The following is a 22,021-nucleotide window of genomic DNA, read 5'->3' on the forward strand; positions in this document are numbered from 1 at the left end:
ACAATCCAAGCGTCAGTCCCACATAAGAGTTTGTTGAATAAAGCTGTTAATTATACTGGCAGTTTTATAGGGTGCTGGAACTGTCTGTTTTCACTGGTTCTCTGGTATTCCTCCATGTTCCCTGGTGCAGAGAGCAGAACACCCCCCCCCCCAAGACAGATTCTCTCCACCTGCTTTCTGCATGTTCCTTCATGTGTGCACAATACAACCATTGTGCCAGGCAGCTGTCCTGTCTCTCTGTGTCTCTCATACTTACTACTTAGTACTTACACCTTGGCACTTGGAAGGAGTGTAATCTAGAAGAGCTTCCCCAACTCGAGATCATTCCTCCTACCCCCCCCCCCCCCTTCCCCAACACACAGCATGCGGCCAGTGCATCTCCTCCTTGCCCTGCAGCACCCTCAGTCACTCCAGTACCCAGATCCACCTGGGCTCTGACTGGAATTGCATGCAAGCTGCCTGCTGGAAGTCTGACATGTCTGTGGAGGAATGACAGGCTCAGTCAGGTGTGGACAATGCTAATGCTTATGTTTATATAAATAGGGATATAGATATTTATACACATATATAGAGCTCTGTGTGTATCTAACTATCTATATCATAATTATAATATCAATTTGATGAGAGATAAAACCGGTGAAGCCCTGATTCTCTGAAAAAGTGGATGGGGCCACTGTTACTTTAAGAGTGTGTAAGAGAGAGCGAGACACACAGAGGTGCTGGCAGCTGCTGTGTACTGCTCACAATGCGATGAGCGCAGGAAGAGGGCGAGACAGGCATGAAGCACATATTTATACAGACAGAGGCTGAGATCTGTTTTCTGTAATCAGCCAGGGCAGATGCTAGAAAGAGGCAATGCAGGCTATCTGAAACAGCCACTTCCCATGGAGGATCTCTGATCTCACACACTTTCTAGCTACTGCTCCTCAGGGATAGGTGTAGGACACAAGTCCCCCCACTGTCCTGTCTCTAGAGAGCCTCAGGGAGGGGGATTACAGAAGGGGATGTGCTGATGCCCTGTCTGCTTCAACCTTAGAGTCAGGGAACAGCTGGGAACCTAAGAAAGCTGAAGGATGGAGAGTGTTGACTTATCCCAAACAGAAAAGGAGCTGATCCGTGAGAGCTGGGCTACAGTGAACCAGGACCCACAGCATCATGGCATAGTGCTCTTCACCAGGTGAGTGACTGATAGATGGGAGAGGTGTTCTTCTCTCCACCATGTGGGTGAGTGATGGGTCAATTGTTCTGGTTATCAGGTGAGCGACTGATGGATAGAAGTGTCACTCTTCTCTTCACCATGTGGGTGAGTGATGGGTCAATTGTTCTGGTTATCAGGTGAGTGACTGATGGATGGATGTGTCACTCTTCTCTCCACCATAAGGGTGAGTGATGGGTCAATTGTTCTGGTTATCAGGTGAGTGACTGATGGATGGATGTGCCACTCTTCTCTGCACCATGTGGGTGAGTGATGGGTCAATTGTTCTGGTTATCAGGTGAGTGACTGATGGATGGATGTGCCACTCTTCTCTCCACCATAAGGGTGAGTGGCGGGTAATTGTTCTGGTTATCAGGTGAGTGACTGATGGATGGATGTGTCACTCTTCTCTCCACCATGTAGGTGAGTGATGGGTAAATTGTTCTGGTTATCAGGTGAGTGACTGATGGATATGAGTGCCACTCTTCTCTCCACCATAAGGGTGAGTGGCGGGTAAATTGTTCTGGTTATCAGGTGAGTGACTGATGGATATGAGTGCCACTCTTCTCTCCACCATAAGGGTGAGTGGTGGGTAAATTGTTCTGGTCATGAGGTGAGTGACTGATGGATGGATGAGCCACTGTTCTCTCCACCATGTAGGTTAGTGCTGGGTAAATTGTTCTGGTTATCAGGTGAGTGACTGATGGATGGATGGATGTGCCACTCTTCTCTCCACCATAAGGGTGAGTGGCGGGTAAATTGTTCTTGTTATCAGGTGAGTGACTGATGGATATGAGTGCCACTCTTCTCTCCACCATGTAGCTTAGTGCTGGGTAAATTGTTCTGGTTTTCAGGTGAGTGACTGATGGATGGATGTGCCACTCTTCTCTCCATGATGTGGGTGAGTGATGGGTAAATTGTTCTGGTTATGAGGTGAGTGACTGATGGATATGAGTGCCACTCTTCTCTTCACCAGGTGGGTGAGTTATGGGTAACTTGTTCTGGTTATCAGGTGAGTGACTGATGGATATGAGTGCCACTCTTCTCTCCACCATAAGGGTGAGTGGCGGGTAATTGGTTCTGGTTATCAGGTGAGTGACTGATGGATGGATGTGTCACTCTTCTCTCCACCATGTAGGTTAGTGCTGGGTAAATTGTTCTGGTTTTCAGGTGAGTGACTGATGGGTGATGTGCCACTCTTCTCTCCACCATGTGGGTGAGTGATGGGTAACTTGTTCTGGTTATCAGGTGAGTGACTGATGGATAGAAGTGTCACTCTTCTCTCCACCATGTAGGTGAGTGATGGGTAAATTGTTCTGGTTATCAGGTGAGTGACTGATGGATATGAGTGCCACTCTTCTCTCCACCAGGTGGGTGAGTGATGGGTAAATTGTTCTGGTTATCAGGTGAGGGACTGATGAATATGAGTGTCACTCTTCTCTCCACCATAAGGGTGAGTGCTGGGTAAATTGTTCTGGTTATCAGGTGAGTGACTGATGGATGGATGAGCCACTCTTCTCCACCATGTGGGTGAGTGATGGGTAAATTGTTCTGGTTATCAGGTGAGTGACTGATGAATGGATGTGCCACTCTTCTCTCCACCATAAGGGTGAGTGGCGGGTAAATTGTTCTGGTTATCAGGTGAGTGACTGATGGATATGAGTGCCACTCTTCTCTCCACCATAAGGGTGAGTGGCGGGTAAATTGTTTTGGTTATTAGGTGAGTGACTGATGGATATGAGTGCCACTCTTCTCTCCACCATAAGGGTGAGTGGCGGGTAAATTGTTTTGGTTATTAGGTGAGTGACTGATGGATATGAGTACCACTCTTCTCTCCACCATAAGGGTGAGTGGTGGGTAAATTGTTCTGGTCATGAGGTGAGTGACTGATGGATGGATGAGCCACTCTTCTCCACCATGTGGGTGAGTGATGGGTAAATTGTTCTGGTTATCAGGTGAGTGACTGATGAATGGATGTGCCACTCTTCTCTCCACCATAAGGGTGAGTGGCGGGTAAATTGTTCTGGTTATCAGGTGAGTGACTGATGGATATGAGTGCCACTCTTCTCTCCACCATAAGGGTGAGTGGCGGGTAAATTGTTTTGGTTATCAGGTGAGTGACTGATGGATATGAGTGCCACTCTTCTCTCCACCATGTGGGTGAGTGATGGGTAACTTGTTCTGGTTATCAGGTGAGTGACTGATGGATAGAAGTGTCACTCTTCTCTCCACCATGTAGGTGAGTGATGGGTAAATTGTTCTGGTTATCAGGTGAGTGACTGATGGATATGAGTGCCACTCTTCTCTCCACCAGGTGGGTGAGTGATGGGTAAATTGTTCTGGTTATCAGGTGAGGGACTGATGAATATGAGTGTCACTCTTCTCTCCACCATAAGGGTGAGTGCTGGGTAAATTGTTCTGGTTATCAGGTGAGTGACTGATGGATAGAAGTATCACTCTTCTCTCCACCATGTGGGTGAGTGATGGGTCAATTGTTCTGGTTATCAGGTGAGTGACTGATGGATGGATGAGCCACTCTTCTCTCCACCATAAGGGTGAGTGGCGGGTAAATTGTTCTGGTTATCAGGTGAGTGACTGATGGATATGAGTGCCACTCTTCTCTCCACCATAAAGGTGAGTGGCGGGTAAATTGTTTTGGTTATCAGGTGAGTGACTGATGGATATGAGTACCACTCTTCTCTCCACCATAAGGGTGAGTGGTGGGTAAATTGTTCTGGTTATCAGGTGAGTGACTGATGAATGGATGTGCCACTCTTCTCTCCACCATGTAGGTTAGTGCTGGGTAAATTGTTCTGGTTATCAGGTGAGTGACTGATGGATGGATGTGCCACTCTTCTCTCCACCATAAGGGTGAGTGGCGGGTAAATTGTTCTTGTTATCAGGTAAGTGACTGATGGATATGAGTGCCACTCTTCTCTCCACCATGTAGCTTAGTGCTGGGTAAATTGTTCTGGTTTTCAGGTGAGTGACTGATGGATGATGTGCCACTCTTCTCTCCATGATGGGGGTGAATGATGGGTAAATTGTTCTGGTTATCAGGTGAGTGACTGATGGATATGAGTGCCACTCTTCTCTCCACCATAAGGGTGAGTGGCGGGTAATTGGTTCTGGTTATCAGGTGAGTGACTGATGGATGGATGTGTCACTCTTCTCTCCACCATGTAGGTTAGTGCTGGGTAAATTGTTCTGGTTTTCAGGTGAGTGACTGATGGGTGATGTGCCACTCTTCTCTCCACCATGTGGGTGAGTGATGGGTAAATTGTTCTGGTTATCAGGTGAGGGACTGATGAATATGAGTGTCACTCTTCTCTCCACCATAAGGGTGAGTGGTGGGTAAATTGTTCTGGTTATCAGGTGAGTGACTGATGGATAGAAGTGTCACTCTTCTCTCCACCATGTAGGTGAGTGATGGGTTAATTGTTCTGGTTATCAGGTGAGTGACTGATGGATATGAGTGTCACTCTTCTCTCCACCATGTGTGTGAGTGATGGGTAACTTGTTCTGGTTTTCAGGTGAGTCACTGATGGATGGATGTGCCACTCTTCTCTCCACCATGTGGGTGAGTGATGGGTAAATTGTTCTGGTTATCAGGTGAGTGACTGATGGATGGATGTGCCACTCTTCTGCACCATGTGGGTGAGTGATGGGTAAATTGTTCTGGTTATCAGGTGAGTGACTGATGGATGGATGAGCCACTCTTCTCCACCATGTGGGTGAGTGATGGGTAAATAGTTCTGGTTATCAGGTGAGTGACTGGATGGATGTGCCACTCTTTTCTGCACCATGTGGGTGAGTGATGGGTAAATTATTCTGGTTACCAGCTGAGTGAGGAAGGTATTCTTTCCAGTTTGGATAGAAGCGAGTCAAGCAACTGTATGGGTGGGTGATGCTGGTTACCCTTTAAGTTCTCTGAGGCACTGTGCTGTAGTCTGCACCAGGGCAGTGAGTGTAACTGGTGTGAGGCATTGATTATTACCTGCTAGGAGAGAATCTAGCATTTTTGAAGCTGTTCTTCTCCATCCCCTCAGGAATAACCTCTGAGCTTGTTACATCAATGGTTTGGGGTAAAAGAAGCCCAAAGGTTGATTGCATTCAATCCTCTGGTTTAACCTCGGTCTGTGATAATCCAGGAAGACCCCCCACCCCCACCCCACCCCCCACACATACAGACCCTTGTTTTTCAAATCCTGGAATTAACTTTAGAATCATAGCATTAACTCTTTCTTCTCTTGGATAAGTGTATCAGCAGACCATGAAATAGCTTTTTCCTCAGAGAACTGATTTTGGATTGAATTTGTGTTGTGGCTGTTAGTGTTTCAGTGACAATCTGTTTCTGATTTCAGCATTGAGAAAAGAATTACCTTCCTGTGGAGATGCTGAAACTTACTGCACTTTAGTAAAATCATCCTGTTTGATGTATTCAGACAGTAATTAGATCTGCTCACTTAGAACATAAGAGTAGCCATACTGGGTTAGACCAATGGTCCATCTAGCCCAGTATCCTGTTTCCAACAGTGGCCAATCCAGATCACAAGTACCAGGAAGAAACCGAAATCACGGCAACATTCCATGCTATAAATCCCAGGGCATCTCAATAGCAAACTATGGACTTTTCCTCCAGGAACTTGTCCAAACCTTTTTTAAACCCAGGTATGCTAACCGCTGTTACCACATCCCCCGGCAAGAAGTTCCAGAGCTTAACTATTCATTGAATGAAAAAATGTTTCCTCCTATTTGTTTTAAAAGTATTTCCATGTAACTTTCTTGAGTGTCCCCTAATTCTTGTATCTTTGGAATGAGTAAAAACTCGATTACTTCTACTTGTTCTAAACCACTCAGGATTTTGTAGACCTCAGTCTTATCTCCCCTTATCCATTTCTTTTCCAAGCTGAAGAGCCCTAACCTCTTTAGCCTTTCCTCATATGAGAGGAGCTCCATCCCCTTTATCATTTTGGTTGCTCTTCTTTGAACCTTTTCTAATTCCACTATATCTTTTTTTTGAGATATAGTGACCAGAACTGAAGCAGTACTCATGGTGCAGTCGCACCAAGGAGCAATACGCAGGCATTATAGTATTTTGGGTCTTATTCACCATCCCTTTCCTAATAATTCTTAGCATCCTGTTTGCTTCTTTGGCCGCTGCCGAACACTGAGCAGAATATTTCAGTGAATTATCTACAATGACACCTAGATCTTTTTCTTGAGTGCTGACCCCCAAGGTAGAACCTAGCATCAAGTAACTATGATTCAGATTATTCATCTGCCATTTGGATGCTCAGTCTTCCAGTTTCCTAAGGCCTTCCTGTAATATTTCACAGTCTGCACGTTTTTTAAGAACCTTAAAAAGTTTTGTATCCTCTGCAAATTTAATCACCTTACTCGTTGTTCCGATTTCCATATCATTTATAAATATGCTAAATAGCACCGGTCCCAGTACAGATCCCTGCGGCACTCCACTATTTACCCTCCTCCACTGAGAGAAATGACCATTTAATCCTACCTTCTGTTTTCTGTCTGATAACCAATTCCTAATCCACACCAGAACACTGCCTCCTATCCCAGGACTCTTTAATTTTCTCAGGAGTATCTCATGAGGAATTTTATGAAAAGCTTTCTGAAAATCTCCGTGTTTCCTCACGCCTTCAAAGAAATGAAGAAAATTGGTGAGGCAAACCTTCCCTTGGCTGAACCCATGTTGACTCTGTTTGTTTATGTGTCCTGTTTTGCCCGGCACTGACTTCGGGCTTTACCGGTCTGTAATTTCCTGGATCATCCCTGGAACGCTTTTCGAAAATCTGCATCACATTGGCCACCCTCCAACCTTCAGGTACTATGGACGATTTTAACAACAGGTTACATATAACTAACAGCAGATCAGCAATTTCATGCTTGAGTTCTTTGAGTACCCTTGATGTATGCCGCCCGGTCCAGGTGATTTACTACTCTTTACTTTGTCAGTTTGGCTCAGTACATCTTCCAGGTTCACCGAGACTTCTTTCAGTTCCTCTGCATCATCACCCTGTGATTTTAGGAAGGAAAGGAAGAAAAAAAGGGTGGCAGGGTTGAATGTGATAATGAAGAGGGGGAAGAGGAGATGAAGGTTTCCTGGTAGAGCACTCAAGGTTAATCTTGTGAATCTTGTTATGCAAATACTCATCCATAGTCTGGATAGGAAGTGAAAGTGAGGCTGGAGGTGGAGGTACTTTGAGGAGGAGGGTTCAATGTCACAAGGGTTGGAAGCCAGAGAATTTGTCAAATAGACATAGTTCTAGGATTCTCTCACTCATACCTGGGGCCCCCACTTTCCTGGGGCTTGGGAGTCTCCTTGTTTCTGGGGCCTCTTTCTGTTTCAAAGCCCTCTGTTTCTGGGGTCCTCTCGGTCTCAGAGCACTTTCTGTTTTGTGGCCCCTCACCCCAAGGGCCTCTTTGAAGATGCAGTCTTGACTTCACTGATTTTTGTTTTTTTTGCATAATCTTTTCTTCCTGTCAGGTTGTTTGATCTGGAACCTGATCTCGTGAAGCTTTTCCAGTACAACTCGACGCAGTTTTGCAGTGCTGAGGACTGCCTTGCCTCTCCAGACTTCCTGCAGCATGTCCGCAAGGTGAGAACTGCTTTCACATGCACAAATACACATGCATCAGTACACATACAACCATTGTTATATGCAGGGCTTTTTTTGAGGGGGTACTGAGTACTGGCACCTTTTCCATTGTCTGCTAAAATTGACCCATGGTCCCCACGTTTTAATGAAAGAGCTCAGGCTCTGCACACCAATTCTGCCTTGTCATAGATTGTGTGACTGGTTGCAGGGGGCCCGGCTATTGTGGGGTGGGTCTCTCAGTGATCACCCCACTCCTGAAGGGTGGCCTAGCATTTGAGTACGGGCACCTTTTAAGCTAGAAAAAATGCACTGGTTATATGCATACTATCATATGTGCATGGTGTGCATATCTGTTGCCAACTGGCTGGATTTTGATTAGCCTGGCCAGTTTTTCAAGGCAGGACAGAAAATTTGCCAATTTAAGAGTCCGTTTTCAGTCAGCCCCTGATCACTTCCCATTCTGTCCTTGCTTTCCCTATGGTTCGGTATCTCTCACTTTCTCCCCTTACCCAACTCTCTGTGATTCAGCATCTCTCTCTCTTCCTCCCTCCTTCCCCTGGTCCTTCAAACTTGCCTTTACCATCAGGCATCGCTGGCAACATAGGCTGCCTCTGCCTGGCCTCGGGGCCTTCCTTCTGCTGCTTCCGCTTCCTCTGTCTCCCTGTTTCCGTATGGGCGGGATGTAGCAGAGAAAAGATAGCGATCATGGTGGGAGGGTAGGGTAGGGACAGGGGCAAAGTGGGGAGATGCTGGATGGGAGATAGGAATGCAGTGTGAAGATGGATGGTGAACATGGAGAGAGAAGAAATGTCAAATGGACGGAGACCCTGGAAAGAAAGCTAAGAGAAGACAGAGGAAACTCGACACAGAGACTGGAACCAACACTATTAGAAAGTAGAGAAAAAGTTTATTTTCTATGTAATGATTAGAATAGGTCAGTTTTTGGAACGTGTCATCTGCCAGTGCTGAGCCCAGGACAGACATTTGGGAGGGGACCCCAAAACTCACTACTGGGCAATGCGTTATCCCCTTCTTCAGCTTCAGGCAGCCTTGGGGCTTTCTCTGGCCAGGGGGCCAAGGTCATTTGCCTTGGTTGTAGCCTCCTAGCACCATCCCTTACTTCTGTTATCTTTATATTTTGCTCAAAACAACAGGAAAAGCATCTATTTCTCTGGTGCTGTACTACATGCAAGGTCTGGCTTCTTGGAGGTTTAGTTTAATTTCTGTCTACATATTTCTTTTTCTACTTAGTGATATATTATTTTGTATTGGCTATTCATGTTCTGTGTGTGTGTGACTGGGGGCAGGGATATTCTGTTAGCATGAATTTTCTAGGTAGTGATCTGTAGTAATTTAGCTTGTTCAGTTTTCCCAATACATGTATTGATGTTTTAGCTGCCACTGTAATACTTAGGGCAGGGGTCCTTGTTTTGGAATATAAGAATGTAAGAATAGTCATACTGGGTCAGACCAATGGTCAATCCAGCCCAGTATCCTGTTTCCAATGGTGGCCAGTCCAAGTCACAAGTACCTGGCAGAATCCCACATAGTAGCAGCACTCCATGCTACCAATCCCAGGGCAACAGCGGCTTCCCCGTGTCTATTTCAAAAGCAGACTATGGACTTTTTCTCCAGGAACTTGTCCAAACCATTTTTTAAACCCAGATATGCTAACCGCTGTTACTACATCCTCCGACAACGAGTTCCAGAGCTTATCTATTCATTGAGTGAAAAAAATATTTTCTCCCATTGTTAAAATATTTCCATGTAACTTTATTGCGTGTCCCATAGTCTTTGTACTTTTTGAATGAGTAAAAAACCAATTCACTTTTACCCATTCTACACCACTCAGGATTTTGTAGACCTCAATCATATCTCCCTTTATCCGTCTCTTTTCCAAGCCGAAGAGCCCTAACCTCTTTAGCCTTTCCTCATATGAGTTCCATCCCCTTTATCATTTTGGTTGCGCTTCTTTGAACCTTTTCTAATTCCGCTATATCTTTTTTGAGATATGGCAACCAGAACTGAACGCAGTACTGAAGGTGAGGTTGCACCATGGAGCAATACAGAAGCATTGTAGTATTCTTGGTCTTATTTACCATCCCTTTCCTAATAGTTCCTGGGCAGAAGATTTCAGCATATTGTCTACAATGACACCTAGATCTTTTTCTTGGTGGACCCTAGCATCAGGTAACTATGATTTGGATTATTCTCCCCAATGTGCATCACTTTGCGTTTGTCCACGTTAAATCTCATCTGCCCAGTCTTCCAATTTCCTAAGGTCTATCTGCAATTTTTCACAATTCGCATGTGTTTTAACAACTTTGAATAGTTAGTGCTGGCATGGTTGATTAGCTCTAGGCTTACACATCGCTATGGGGTGGCAAGTGCCATCCCCATAAAATGGGTTGCCACCCCAGTTGCACAGGGCATGTGATTTAGTTCAGCATATCTCCCTTTTCCTCTGGCATGGACTGGCATCAACTCTCAACCTCCCCCACCCACTGCACTGCCCATGAGGCCCTCAAATCACATCACTCCCCTCTCTCCCTCTTCGCCACTTGCAGTGTGGCATCTGCCTGTCTGTCTATCTGTCTCTCTCTGACTCCCCCCCCCCCCCCCCCAGTCTACCTCAGAGCTATCGCTGGCAGGGATTCCTATAGGCCCTGTAGGCTTCCGTCTTCCAATGATGTCACTTCTTGTTTCTGCACTTGCAAGGATGCCTCCTCTCCTCCTTCTTCTCCCCTCCTCTCCCTTCCCCCTCAGTCTTCCAATCTTCCATACATTGACGGCAGGGCCAGCTATTGAGGCAGAGCACCAATGGCCAGTTCCAGAAGCTTTTTCTCTAGCATGCCCTGCCTCCTCTGACATAACTTCCTGTTCCTGTGTAGATGGGACCTGCTAGAGGGAAAGTTTCCAGAGACAGATGGCAGTGGTGTGCCTCAATTGCTAGCAGTGCCATCAATGTATGGAAAGTTGGAGGACTGGGTGGGGGGGGGGGGGGGTGGAGGAAGGGAATTGAGAGAGAAACTGGGAGATGGGAGCTCCATTATCTGCCAGTTGGTGAAGGGAAACAGAGATGCCTGACTAGGGGGTGCTGGGAGGAAGAGAGAGGGGACATGAATTGGGATGGTGAGGAGAGAGATAATGAATGAGGTGAAGAGTGAGGGAGAGATGCTAGAGCCACCGATGGAAGGAGAGAGAGAGAGATGCAGGGGGGTAGAGAGGGGGAGAAGCTGGACATAGACACAGGGAAGATGCTGGGCATGGGGGAGGGGGAGTGTGGGGACAAAAAGGCAGGTGCTGAACATGGGGGAAGGGATAGGGGCAGAGACAGGGAGGAGATGTTAGGACATTTAAGGACACAGATGGGAATGATGGTGAACATGGAGAGATAAGAAGTGTCAAATAGACGGAAGGCCCTGGAAAGAGCAGAAGATGGGAGAGAATCAGGGGTTGGGGGAACAGAGCATAACAAACCATCACTTGACCCTACCTGTCCCTCCAACTACCGCCCCATCTCCCTCCTACCCTTCCTCTCCAAGATACTTGAACGCACCGTTCATAGCCGTTGCCTTGATTTTCTCTCCTCTCATGCCATCCTCGATCCGCTTCAATCCGGCTTTCGCCCCCTACACTCAACTGAAACGGCACTATCTAAAGTATGCAATGACCTGTTCCTCGCCAAATCCAAAGGTCACTACTCCATCCTCATCCTCCTCGACCTATCCGCCGCTTTTGACGCTGTCAATCACAACTTACTTCTTGACACACTGTCCTCTTTCGGGTTCCAGGGCTCTGTCCTCTCCTGGTTCTCCTCTTATCTCTCCCATCGTACCTTCAGAGTACACTCTCATGGTTCGTCCTCCACCCCTATCCCGCTCTCTGTTGGAGTTCCTCAGGGATCTGTCCTTGGACCCCTTCTTTTTTCAATCTACACCTCTTCCCTGGGCTCCCTGATCTCATGGTTTCCACTATCATCTTTACGCAGATGACACCCAGCTTTATCTCTCCACACCAGACATCACTGCGGAAACCCAGGCCAAAGTATCGGCCTGTTTATCCGACATTGCTGCCTGGATGTTCAACCGCCACCTGAAACTGAACATGGCCAAGACCAAACTTATTGTCTTCCCACCCAAACCCACTTCTCCTCTCCCTCCACTCCCTATCTCAGCTGATTACACCCTCATCGTCCCTGTCTCATCTGCCTGCAACCTCGGTGTCATCTTCGACTCCTCCCTCTCCTTCTCTGCACATATCCAGCAGATAGCCAAGACCTGTCGCTTCTTCCTCTATAACATTAGCAAAATTCGCCCTTTCCTTTCTGAGCACACCACCCGAACTCTCGTCCACTCTCTCATTACCTCTCGCCTTGACTACTGCAACCTACTCCTCACTGGCCTCCCACTTAGCCATCTATCCCCCCTTCAGTCCGTTTAGAACTCTGCTGCTCATCTTATCTTCCGCCTCGACCGATATACTCATATCACCCCTCTCCTCAAGTCAATTCACTGGCTTCCGATCAGGTACCGCATACAGTTCAAGCTTCTCCTACTCACCTACAAATGCACTCAATCTGCAGCCCCTCCTTACCTCTCTACCCTCATCTCCCCTTACGTTCCTACCCGTAACCTCCGCTCTCAAGACAAATCCCTCCTTTCAGTACCCTTCACCACCACCGCCAACTCCAGGCTCCACCCTTTCTGCCTCGCCTCACCCCATGCTTGGAACAAACTCCCTGAGCCCATACGCCAGGCCCCCTCCCTGCCCATCTTCAAATCATTGTTCAAAGCCCACCTCTTCAATGTCGCCTTCGGCACCTAACCATTACACCTCTACTCAGGAAAGCTAGACTACCCCAACTTGACATTTCGTCTTTTAGATTGTAAGCTCCTTTGAGCAGGGACCATCCTTCTTTGTTAATTTGTACAGTGCTGCGTAACCCTAGTAGCGCTCTAGAAATGTTAAGTAGTAGTAGTAAGTAGTACTTGGTGATTGAGTGGAAGAGTGCTGGGGGTGGAGCGGGAATTATGAACAGGAGAGATGGAATTATGAGGGGATAGTGAAGACTTGGAAATTGGTAGGTGGGAATGTTTTGATAGGGTGGGAGAAGTAGTGAAGGTGTGAAATGGGGGGTAAGAGAAAGGGGATGAAGTGTGGGGATAGGTAGAGATATAATGTGAATGACCTGGAAGACAGTAGAGAGGATGAGAGGCATTAAAAAGAGATACGAGTACACTGGGGAGGGGTATAAGAGGAAGGGGATGGGTCTCTGAAGGAGTTGAGTTAGGTCAAAAATGGGTTTGAAAGAGAGGCAATAGGAGATCGGGTAGAGGGTAAGAGATAGAAGAATGGCCTGGAGGCAGAGGAAGGAAGGAGAGACAGGGATGAAGCTGGGGCTAGTGAGGGGATGAGATGCAGTGGATGGCTGAGGGAGTGAGTAGAGGATGGAAATGGAGGACTAGGGAGTGGGAGAAACATGGGGGAGAATAGGAGATTGGGAAAGGAGAGGGGGGGGGGCAATAGGAGTACTGGAGAGAGGATGAGAGACAGATCAGAAAAGCCAGTAGATAGTCTCTTTGAGGTCAATATTCAAAGCAATTCAACCAGCCAGGAATCTGTTTCTGGCTGGTCAAGTTGCTCGTTCTAGACTAACCAGTCATTTTCAGTGACACATAACAGGTTAATGTTGCTGAAAATGACTATTTTGGGGGTGTACTGGGGGACAGAGTTGGCACTTGGCCGGTTAAATGCCAGTATTCAACACTTAACTGGCTGAGCTCACGGCATAAATAGGACCACATAAAAGTCAATCCTATCTTTATGTAGTTCACCATAGGCAGTTAAGTGCTGGATATCACATTGAACTGGCACTGGAAATTGGAAATTCAGTGCTGGAGCCCAGACATGGCCCGGCATTGAATTTCTGAGCATAATGCTGGTGGTGGTCAGCAAAACACTGAGCACTGCCGGCTGAATATCGACCCCCTCCTTTCACCTCTTGTCTAAGAAGAGGGTGAGAGACTGAGGGTAAAATCAAATGGGCGGACGAACACTCAAGAGATAAGAACAGTGAAAAAAAACCCCATAAAAGAGAGATAAGAAAAGTGAAAAAAAAAATCATGAGAGAGAGATAAGAAAAGTGAAAAAAAACCCATAAAAGAGAGATAAGAAAAGTGAAAAAAAAACATAAAAGAAAGATAAAAGTGAAAAAAAACCCATAAAAGAGAGATAAGAAAAGTGGAAAAAAAAACCATAAAAGAGAGATAAGAAAAGTGAAAAAAAAAAACATAAAAGAGAGATAAGAAAAGTGAAAGAAAACCCATAAAAGAGAGATAAGAAAAGTGAAAAAAAAAACATAAAAGAAAGATAAGAAAAGTGAAAAAAAACCCATAAAAGAGAGATAAGAAAAGTGAAAAAAAAACATAAAAGAAAGATCAGAAAAGTGAAAAAAAAACCATAAAAGAGAGATAAGAAAAGTGAAAAAAAAACCATAAAAGAAAGATAAGAAAAGTGAAAAAAAACCCCATAAAAGAGAGATAAGAAAAGTGAAAAAAAAACATAAAAGAAAGATACGAAAAGTGAAAAAAAAACCCATAAAACGAAACAAAAATCAAATAAGTGGATATACACTCAGAGATGAGAAAAGTAAAAAACAAAAAAAAGTGGATATACACTCATAGATAAGACAAGTGAAACAAAAAACATAAAAAGAAACAGTGGCACACGGATGTAGAGAAGGAAAAGAAGACAAGAAGCGAGACAAGAAATGGAAAGGCCAACCAGGAAATAATTTAGGAGACCGATGCAAAAAGTGGAACAGACGGGGATCAATCCAAAAATGGCCAGACAACAAAGGTAGAAAAGAAGAATATTATTTAATACTTTTTAAGGATTGAAATGTTTCTGCTTTTAGAAATGTACATTATTTTCTATTTGTGTGTTTTGCAGCATACAGGAGAAAATAGATTTCTATTTCTGCTTATAGAGTCTGGCTTTCTTGGGAGTTGGGGAGGTGTCTTGGTCTCCATTTCAGTGGCGCCTAAGAAATCCACGTGGATTAAGTCTATTCTATAAGCTGTGCCTAGATTTCTGTGTGGTAGTTGACATCCCTGTGCCAATGAAATCCCGTTGCAAAGATTTAGGCGCACTGGGCCATATTCTATAACTACGTTTGTAAATTTGGAATGCCCATTTCCCCACCCATAGCCACGCCCCTTTGAACTGCATATATTAGAATGTAGGCGCAGTTCATTACAGAATACGCTTAGCAAGTTGTGTGCGTAAATATTGCCAATTAATGCTCATTATTCCTTGTTAAGTGCTGATTAGCTTGTTAAGCCAATTAAGTTATGCACGTTGTTATAGGATATACCTGGATTTCGGAACGCTATATAGAATTCGAGGGTATGTACTAAGCGCAGGAGCTGTTCCTGGCTGGTTAAATAGCGCTGAATGCTGGTATGGTTTTGCTAGAACTGCCTTTCCACTGGATCATGATTGTAGCGTGACGTTTTGCTCTCCTTCTTCATGGCTTGAACCTGCCTCTTCCTCCCATCTCTGATCCCTCTGTCTCCTCTCTAGGTGATGCTGGTTATTGATACAGCGGTAAACACTCTAGAGAACCTTCCTTCTCTGCAGGAATATCTCATTGGTCTGGGGAAGAAACACCAGGCTATCGGGGTGAAGACTGAATCCTTCATTGTAAGCTCATTATTAGTCACTTCTCTGTTGTCAGCAGCAAATACACTCCCATTGCCCTTATGCAGTTAAGGGAGAATATTCATTAGCTCAGTGTTCTTCGATGCAAAGCCAGGGACGTCCCCCCCCCCCCCCCCCCCCCAGAGACCTCTAGTGTGGCCCCCATCGTCTTAGCATTTCCTTTCCTCATTTAACTCTTATACTTGACAAATGTGTTTGCAAATGCTCATAACCTTGAGGATACCTCCCAACAGGGGCGTGGCTAGGTGGGGCAGATTTACATAGTAACATAGTAACATAGTAAATGATGGCAGAAAAAGACCTGCACGGTCCATCCAGTCTGCCCTACAAGATAAACTCTTATGTGCTACTTTTTGTGTATACCTTACCTTGATTTGTACCTGTTCTTTTCAGGGCACAGACCGTGTAAGTCTGCCCAGCACTAGCCCCACCTCCCAACCACCAGTCCCGCCTCCCACCACCGGCTCTGGCACAGACCGTATAAGTCTGCCCAGCACTGTCCCCCCCTCCCGCCACCGGCTCTGCCACCCAATCTTGGCTAAGCTCCTTAGGATCCATTCCTTCTGAACAGGATTCCTTTATGTTTATCCCACGCGTGTTTGAATTCTGTTACCATTTTCATTTCCACCACCTCCCGCGGGAGGGCATTCCAAGCATCCACTACTCTCTCCGTGAAAAAATACTTCCTGACATTTTTCTTGAGTCTGCCCCCAAGAAAAATGTCAGGACGTATTTAGCCCTGGACCCTCTACTTTCGACCCCCCCCTCCCACTGCCGCCGCTGCCAGGTACCTTTGCTGGCCGGGGTCCACAACCCCAGCCATCCGAAGTCTTCTTCAGCGCCAGTCTCCAGCACGTTTGCCGATCTGTGTCTGTGAGTTCTGAGACTCCAGATGTCCTGCACGTGTGCACGCAGGACATCAAGAGTCACAGAAACAGATCAGCAAGCGCACCGGCGCTGAAGAAGACTTCGGCAGGCGGGGGTTGGGGACCCCCACCAGCAAAGGTACCTGGCGGCGGTGGGGGGGGGGGGGGTCAAAAGTGGGGGAGGGTCGGCAGTGGGCTAAACTGTGCCCCCCTACCTCGGGCTCTGGACCGCCCTCCCACCGAGTTCTGGCTTTGCCTCTGGCTTCCGATGAAGTTTGGAGGTAGGCTGATGGGGGTGGATGTCATTGACACACACTGGTCAGCAGTGTTGTGTCCTGCATGGGAAAATTATTTGACAGCTGCCCTTCAGCTCATTTGAATCCAAAGTTGCCCCGGCTTAAAAATGAACGAAGACCACTGCATTAGCTAGCTGTAGTAATAGCAGCAATGAGTCAATGACATGGTGGGGCCTCACAGTCTGTTCTCTTCTGTCCTGTGTCCTCTTTTCGTTTATCTCTAGACAGTAGGAGAATCGCTCCTGTATGCGCTGGACAAAGGCCTGGGACCAGCTTTCAGCACCCACAGCCGGGAGGCCTGGACCAAACTGTACTCTGGGCTGGTGAAAACTATGAGCTGTGGCTGGCAAGAGGGCAAGGAGGGAGAATAACAGACTTGTCCCTGTGCAACCAAACGGAGGAGGGGAAGAGCGAGAGAGAGAGAGAAAGAGCTGCGGGGGGAATGAAGAGGAGAGAGAGAAACTGAGCCGTGCGGAATGGTGGAGATGAAAGGGAAAAGAGTCGCCTTGTAGAGACAATATGTAAATAAATGTGCTTTTAAAAAAGACACAACAATTAAAATAGAAAACCATGTGTAGCTTATCTTATAGTTAAGCCATAAATTGTAAACGTAATGATTGATATGATGGTAGTTGAGATGAAGGGATAAGTTTTTCTGTGGCAGAGGAAGCAGACAGAAGGAGAAGTGATCTAACACAGCTCGAGTATTGGATGAGTGCCTGGTAGGTAAGGTTTTAATTCATTTACATCTCTATAGGCCACACACAATCTGTCATCCTTAGCGGCTTACGAAATTGCGTACATAATGAAAGTACAATAAAAGTATTACTAAACAAAATTGCAACAATAAATAATTAAAAACAGGAAAGTCTGTGCCATTTTCACAGTTCGCCTAAGTACCTGATGTCATGTAGAAGCAAAATCTCCATTCCATCAACAGAAAATTGCAGAGATATATCTGATGAAGGAAATAAACCCCTTTTTTGCCATGTGTAAAAGAAAACGATTAGCTCTCATCCAAGAATTGCTAGATCATAGATGCAGTTTTAGAAACTCAATCACCTCGTCAACTGACATTGATTTTAAAGAACTGAATATGATCTGCATAAATTCTGAATTGGAGACCCAAACAGGCCAATACTTTACAAAGCAGACAACGGGAGGCGGCAGAGCCCTGAAGGACTCCAAAAGGAGAAGAATCAAGAGGAACACACTGTGAACCTTTTATGACTCAAAACCAACAAGTCGAAGAAAAACATAAACCTAACTAAGACGGATTCTGATTCTGACAAACCGAAAGCTTCAAATCTCTTCAGTAAAATTGTGTGATGGATAGAATTGAATGCAGTGGAGACCTGCTCTCCAGGAGATGGAATATCCTCTCACACCAAGGGTGTCTCTAGCGGATTCTGTCCAGGAGCAAAGGATTAGGACAGTCATTTTAGTTAGCAATTCAGTCATGAGGCATATAGAAAACCGGGTAGCTGATGGGTAGGAGGATTGCTCGGTCACTTGCCTGCCTAATGTGACGGTGGTAGACGTCACCTGTTACCTAGATGGGATTCTACATAATATTAAGGAGGAGCTGGTTGTCTACAACATACAGAGTATGGGAAGGAGATTCTGGAAGCCAAATTTAGGTTGTTAGGTAGAAAATAAATAGAAATTACAAAAAACAAAGAAAATAAGATGATACATTTTTTATTTGACTAAACCATTTTTTGCTGGGCTTTTGAAGGTAACACTTCTCCAGAAATTCGGAAATGGTGACATGTTATATCTGTGAAACATAATGACATTCCAATGACAGTCTGATGGGGAAGGTGGGGGTGAGAAACATGGAGCGATGGATGGGTGACCACAAAGCAGTAGAATTGGATGGTTTGAAATTTGATAGGAGACACAGATTAAATTCTGTCTAGTGGGTGCCAAACTATTTCATCATTTTAACTTCAAAGGTTTTACCTTCCTAGATGGTTTTGAAATTTCCTTTTAGTATTCTCACCATAAAGTCATTAGTGCAGAGCACTGGTCTGGCAAAATGCTGTCCTGCAGCAGCGTCACCCTGGTTAGCACTATAGTTTCTGATGTGGTGTCTGCGTAGATTCAATTTGTTCTGTCTCTCCAACATAGCACCTTGTTCTCATTTTTTTGTATTGAATAATATAGACTCCATTTGAAGAAGAGGCTGTGTAGGATCCCTGGATGTTGAATGTTTTTCCCATGTAGAAAGTTGAAATCTAGACCCTCCAAAGTAGCTTTCTCAGAACCATAGACGCCAACATTGCAAAATAATTGGGGTGCCATACACAATACAAATTGCTCCTGCCTGGATTCAACGAAGGAGCTTGCTCAATATTGAGGATTCTCAGCACCCACTGGCAGGCACAGAGCTGGTTCAATGGTTGGAAATGTTCCCTGTTCTACACACAGGACCCAAGAGGCAGGCAGAGCTCTCACACACACTCTCTCTCTCTCACACACTCTCTCTCCTAACGGGCCCCTTAAAAACATAATCGCCATTACATGATAACCTTGCTAGCGCCCATTTCATTTTTGTTTTTGTTACATTTGTACCCTGCGCTTTCCCACTCATGGCAGGCTCAATGCGGCTTACATGGGGCAATGGAGGGTTAAGTGACTTGCCCACAGTCACAAGGAGCTGCCTGTGCCTGAAGTGGGAATCGAACTCAGTTCCCCAGGACCAAAGTCCACCACCCTAACCACTAGGCCATGTAGAAGTCGACCCTTGCAGATCACCAATGTGGCCGTGCAGGCTTCTGCTTCTGTGAGTCTGACGTCCTGCACGTATGTGCAGGACTTCAGACTCACAGAAACAGAAGCCTGCGCAGCCTTCTACATGGAATGTTGCTAGTGGAATAGCAACATTCCATGTAGAATCTCCAATAGTAGCAACATTCCATGTAGAATCTCCAATAGTATCTATTTTATTTTTGTTACATTTGTACCCCGCGCTTTCCCACTCATGGCAGGCTCAATGCGGCTTACATGGGGCAATGGAGAGTTAAGTGACTTGCCCAGAGTCACAAGGAGCTGCCTGTGCCTGAAGTGGGAATCGAACTCAGTTCCTCAGTTCCCCAGGACCAAAGTCCACCACCCTAACCACTAGGCCACTCCTCCACTGTAGCTACTATTTGAGATTGTACATGGAATGTTGCTATTCCACTAGCAACATTCCATGTAGAAGTCGGCCCTCGCAGATCACCAATGTGGCCGCGCAGGCTTCTACATGGAATGTTGCTAGTGGAATAGCAACATTCCATGTAGAATCTCCAATAGTAGCAACATTCCATGTAGAATCTCCAATAGTATCTATTTTATTTTTGTTACATTTGTACCCCGCGCTTTCCCACTCATGGCAGGCTCAATGCGGCTTACATGGGGCAATGGAGGGTTAAGTGACTTGCCCAGAGTCACAAGGAGCTGCCTGTGCCTGAAGTGGGAATCGAAGTCAGTTCCTCAGGACCAAGGTCCACCACCCTAACCACTAGGCCACTCCTCCACTGTTGCTACTATTTGAGATTCTACATGGAATGTTGCTATTCCACTAGCAACATTCCATGTAGAAGTCGGCCCTTGCAGATCACCAATGTGGCCGCGCAGGCTTCTGCTTCTGTGAGTCTGACGTCCTGCACGTATGTGCAGGACTTCAGACTCACAGAAACAGAAGCCTGCGCAGCCTTCTACATGGAATGTTGCTAGTGGAATAGCAACATTCCATGTAGAATCTCCAATAGTAGCAACATTCCATGTAGAATCTCCAATAGTATCTATTTTATTTTTGTTACATTTGTACCCCGCGCTTTCCCACTCATGGCAGGCTCAATGCGGCTTACATGGGGCAATGGAGGGTTAAGTGACTTGCCCAGAGTCACAAGGAGCTGCCTGTGCCTGAAGTGGGAATCCAACTCAGTTCCTCAGTTCCCCAGGACCAAAGTCCACCACCCTAACCACTAGGCCACTAGGGTCTTTTTTTACTAGTATATATATAAAAGTGATTGCAGTCCAAAGCAGATGAATAAGGTAACCTTGCCCACCCTTTTCTTGCTAGTTAACACAATGTGTGCATTTTTACTCATAGGAAAGTAAGTAGGCTGAGGGGGGGGGGGGGGGGGAGGTTAGGTCAGGTGAAATGACCACAACTGCAGAAAAAGCAGGGGACCATTGTCAAAGGCAAAATATGCTCATACTCTCTGAGAACTGTTGCAAAATCCAGAGAGAACACCCCCCCCCCCTAGTGTTGAGGAAATCTCAGCGGCCCCCCTCGGTGTTGTGCTGTATCAAAAGATCTCATTCTCCTGGTAGTAAGTTGTTCGCCTCCTATGAACCACCCCCACCGGTTGTTTCTTGCAGGCCAGCCACCATTGCTCTGGCCCACTGCATCAGGCTTCACCTCCAAGGGTCAGCTCTGATTTACTTATGTCCCTGCCATGCTTTTTCTTATGTCACTGAAAGGAGATTAAGGTCATTTGAAGCGATATTACGTTGGCCTGCACAAAGTTAACCTCTATGCAGGCTTGGCACAGGTGAAGTTCCTCCATGGTCTAAACCAAGGTAGTTTCTAGAATATCTAAGACTCTTAAGTACTTAAAAAGTCAGGCAGGTGCCTTTTGAATTTAGTCAGTCTTTATTTTTTTAAAAGCAGGACCAGAAGAGGCTGTAGACGGAGAGCTGAGCAGTTGGACCATGCAAGACACAGCAGTAATGAACACATTTGGTCCTCCCCTGCTCTGCGCTGGGTGGGGGAGTCCACGTTGCTCTTTCCCTCTCTTACAGAACGGAACTAGCTTTGTGTTGCACAGTGCAATGTGTGATGGGAAAGCGCTTAAGGCAGATTTCTGGACAGGCGGCACATGCTGGCTGTGGGTTCAGTGCATTTGGTAAGTTTGGAGCTAGGAGGGCAGACGGCTGTGGAGTAAAGGGTTGAAGTCAGCTGAGAAAGAATATGAGCCTGGAATATTCCTCACCTGTATTTAAAAGGCAGGTCCTGGACTAAGTTCCAGCTTCCCCCCATCCCGTGGACTCACCAGGCCATTAACCCTCAAGGACAGAAAGCAGCCGCCAAGCAGGGGAAAAGGATAAGTGTACAATGTTATCTAAAAATGAGGCCAGTACCTGAACTAATCTTTAAAAACACTCAAAGGAGCACTACACAGGACACTGGTCTAAGAAACCTTTGGAACCTAAAAGGCAACTTGATTACACAGATCTGTGTTTTTATTTGAAATGTTCACTTTGCCACTTCCACTAGGGCAACTGTGCTGGGCTGGATGTGGAGTACTGCTGATGGACACC

General features: G+C 46.0%; 1 protein-coding gene across 2 annotated transcripts; it reads left to right on the forward strand.

The window, feature by feature from the left end:
- The first annotated feature begins 416 nt into the window (after nt 1-416).
- NGB (neuroglobin) lies at nt 417-17,528 on the forward strand. Of its 2 annotated transcripts, XM_030214647.1 has the most exons (5): nt 417-506; nt 1,037-1,177; nt 7,707-7,818; nt 15,406-15,525; nt 16,930-17,528. In XM_030214647.1, exons 2-5 carry the CDS (start codon nt 1,074-1,076, stop codon nt 17,074-17,076), a joined length of 483 nt encoding a protein of 160 aa, XP_030070507.1. In that variant the 5' UTR covers nt 417-506; nt 1,037-1,073; the 3' UTR covers nt 17,077-17,528. The 2 variants fall into 2 exon arrangements, with proteins under 2 accessions (XP_030070507.1, XP_030070506.1); XM_030214646.1 differs by lacking the exon at nt 417-506 and having other exon boundaries at nt 733-1,177.
- The last annotated feature ends 4,493 nt before the right edge of the window (nt 17,529-22,021 follow it).

This window comes from Microcaecilia unicolor, chromosome 9, assembly GCF_901765095.1.
Source record: "Microcaecilia unicolor chromosome 9, aMicUni1.1, whole genome shotgun sequence".
Lineage (NCBI taxonomy): Eukaryota > Metazoa > Chordata > Amphibia > Gymnophiona > Siphonopidae > Microcaecilia > Microcaecilia unicolor.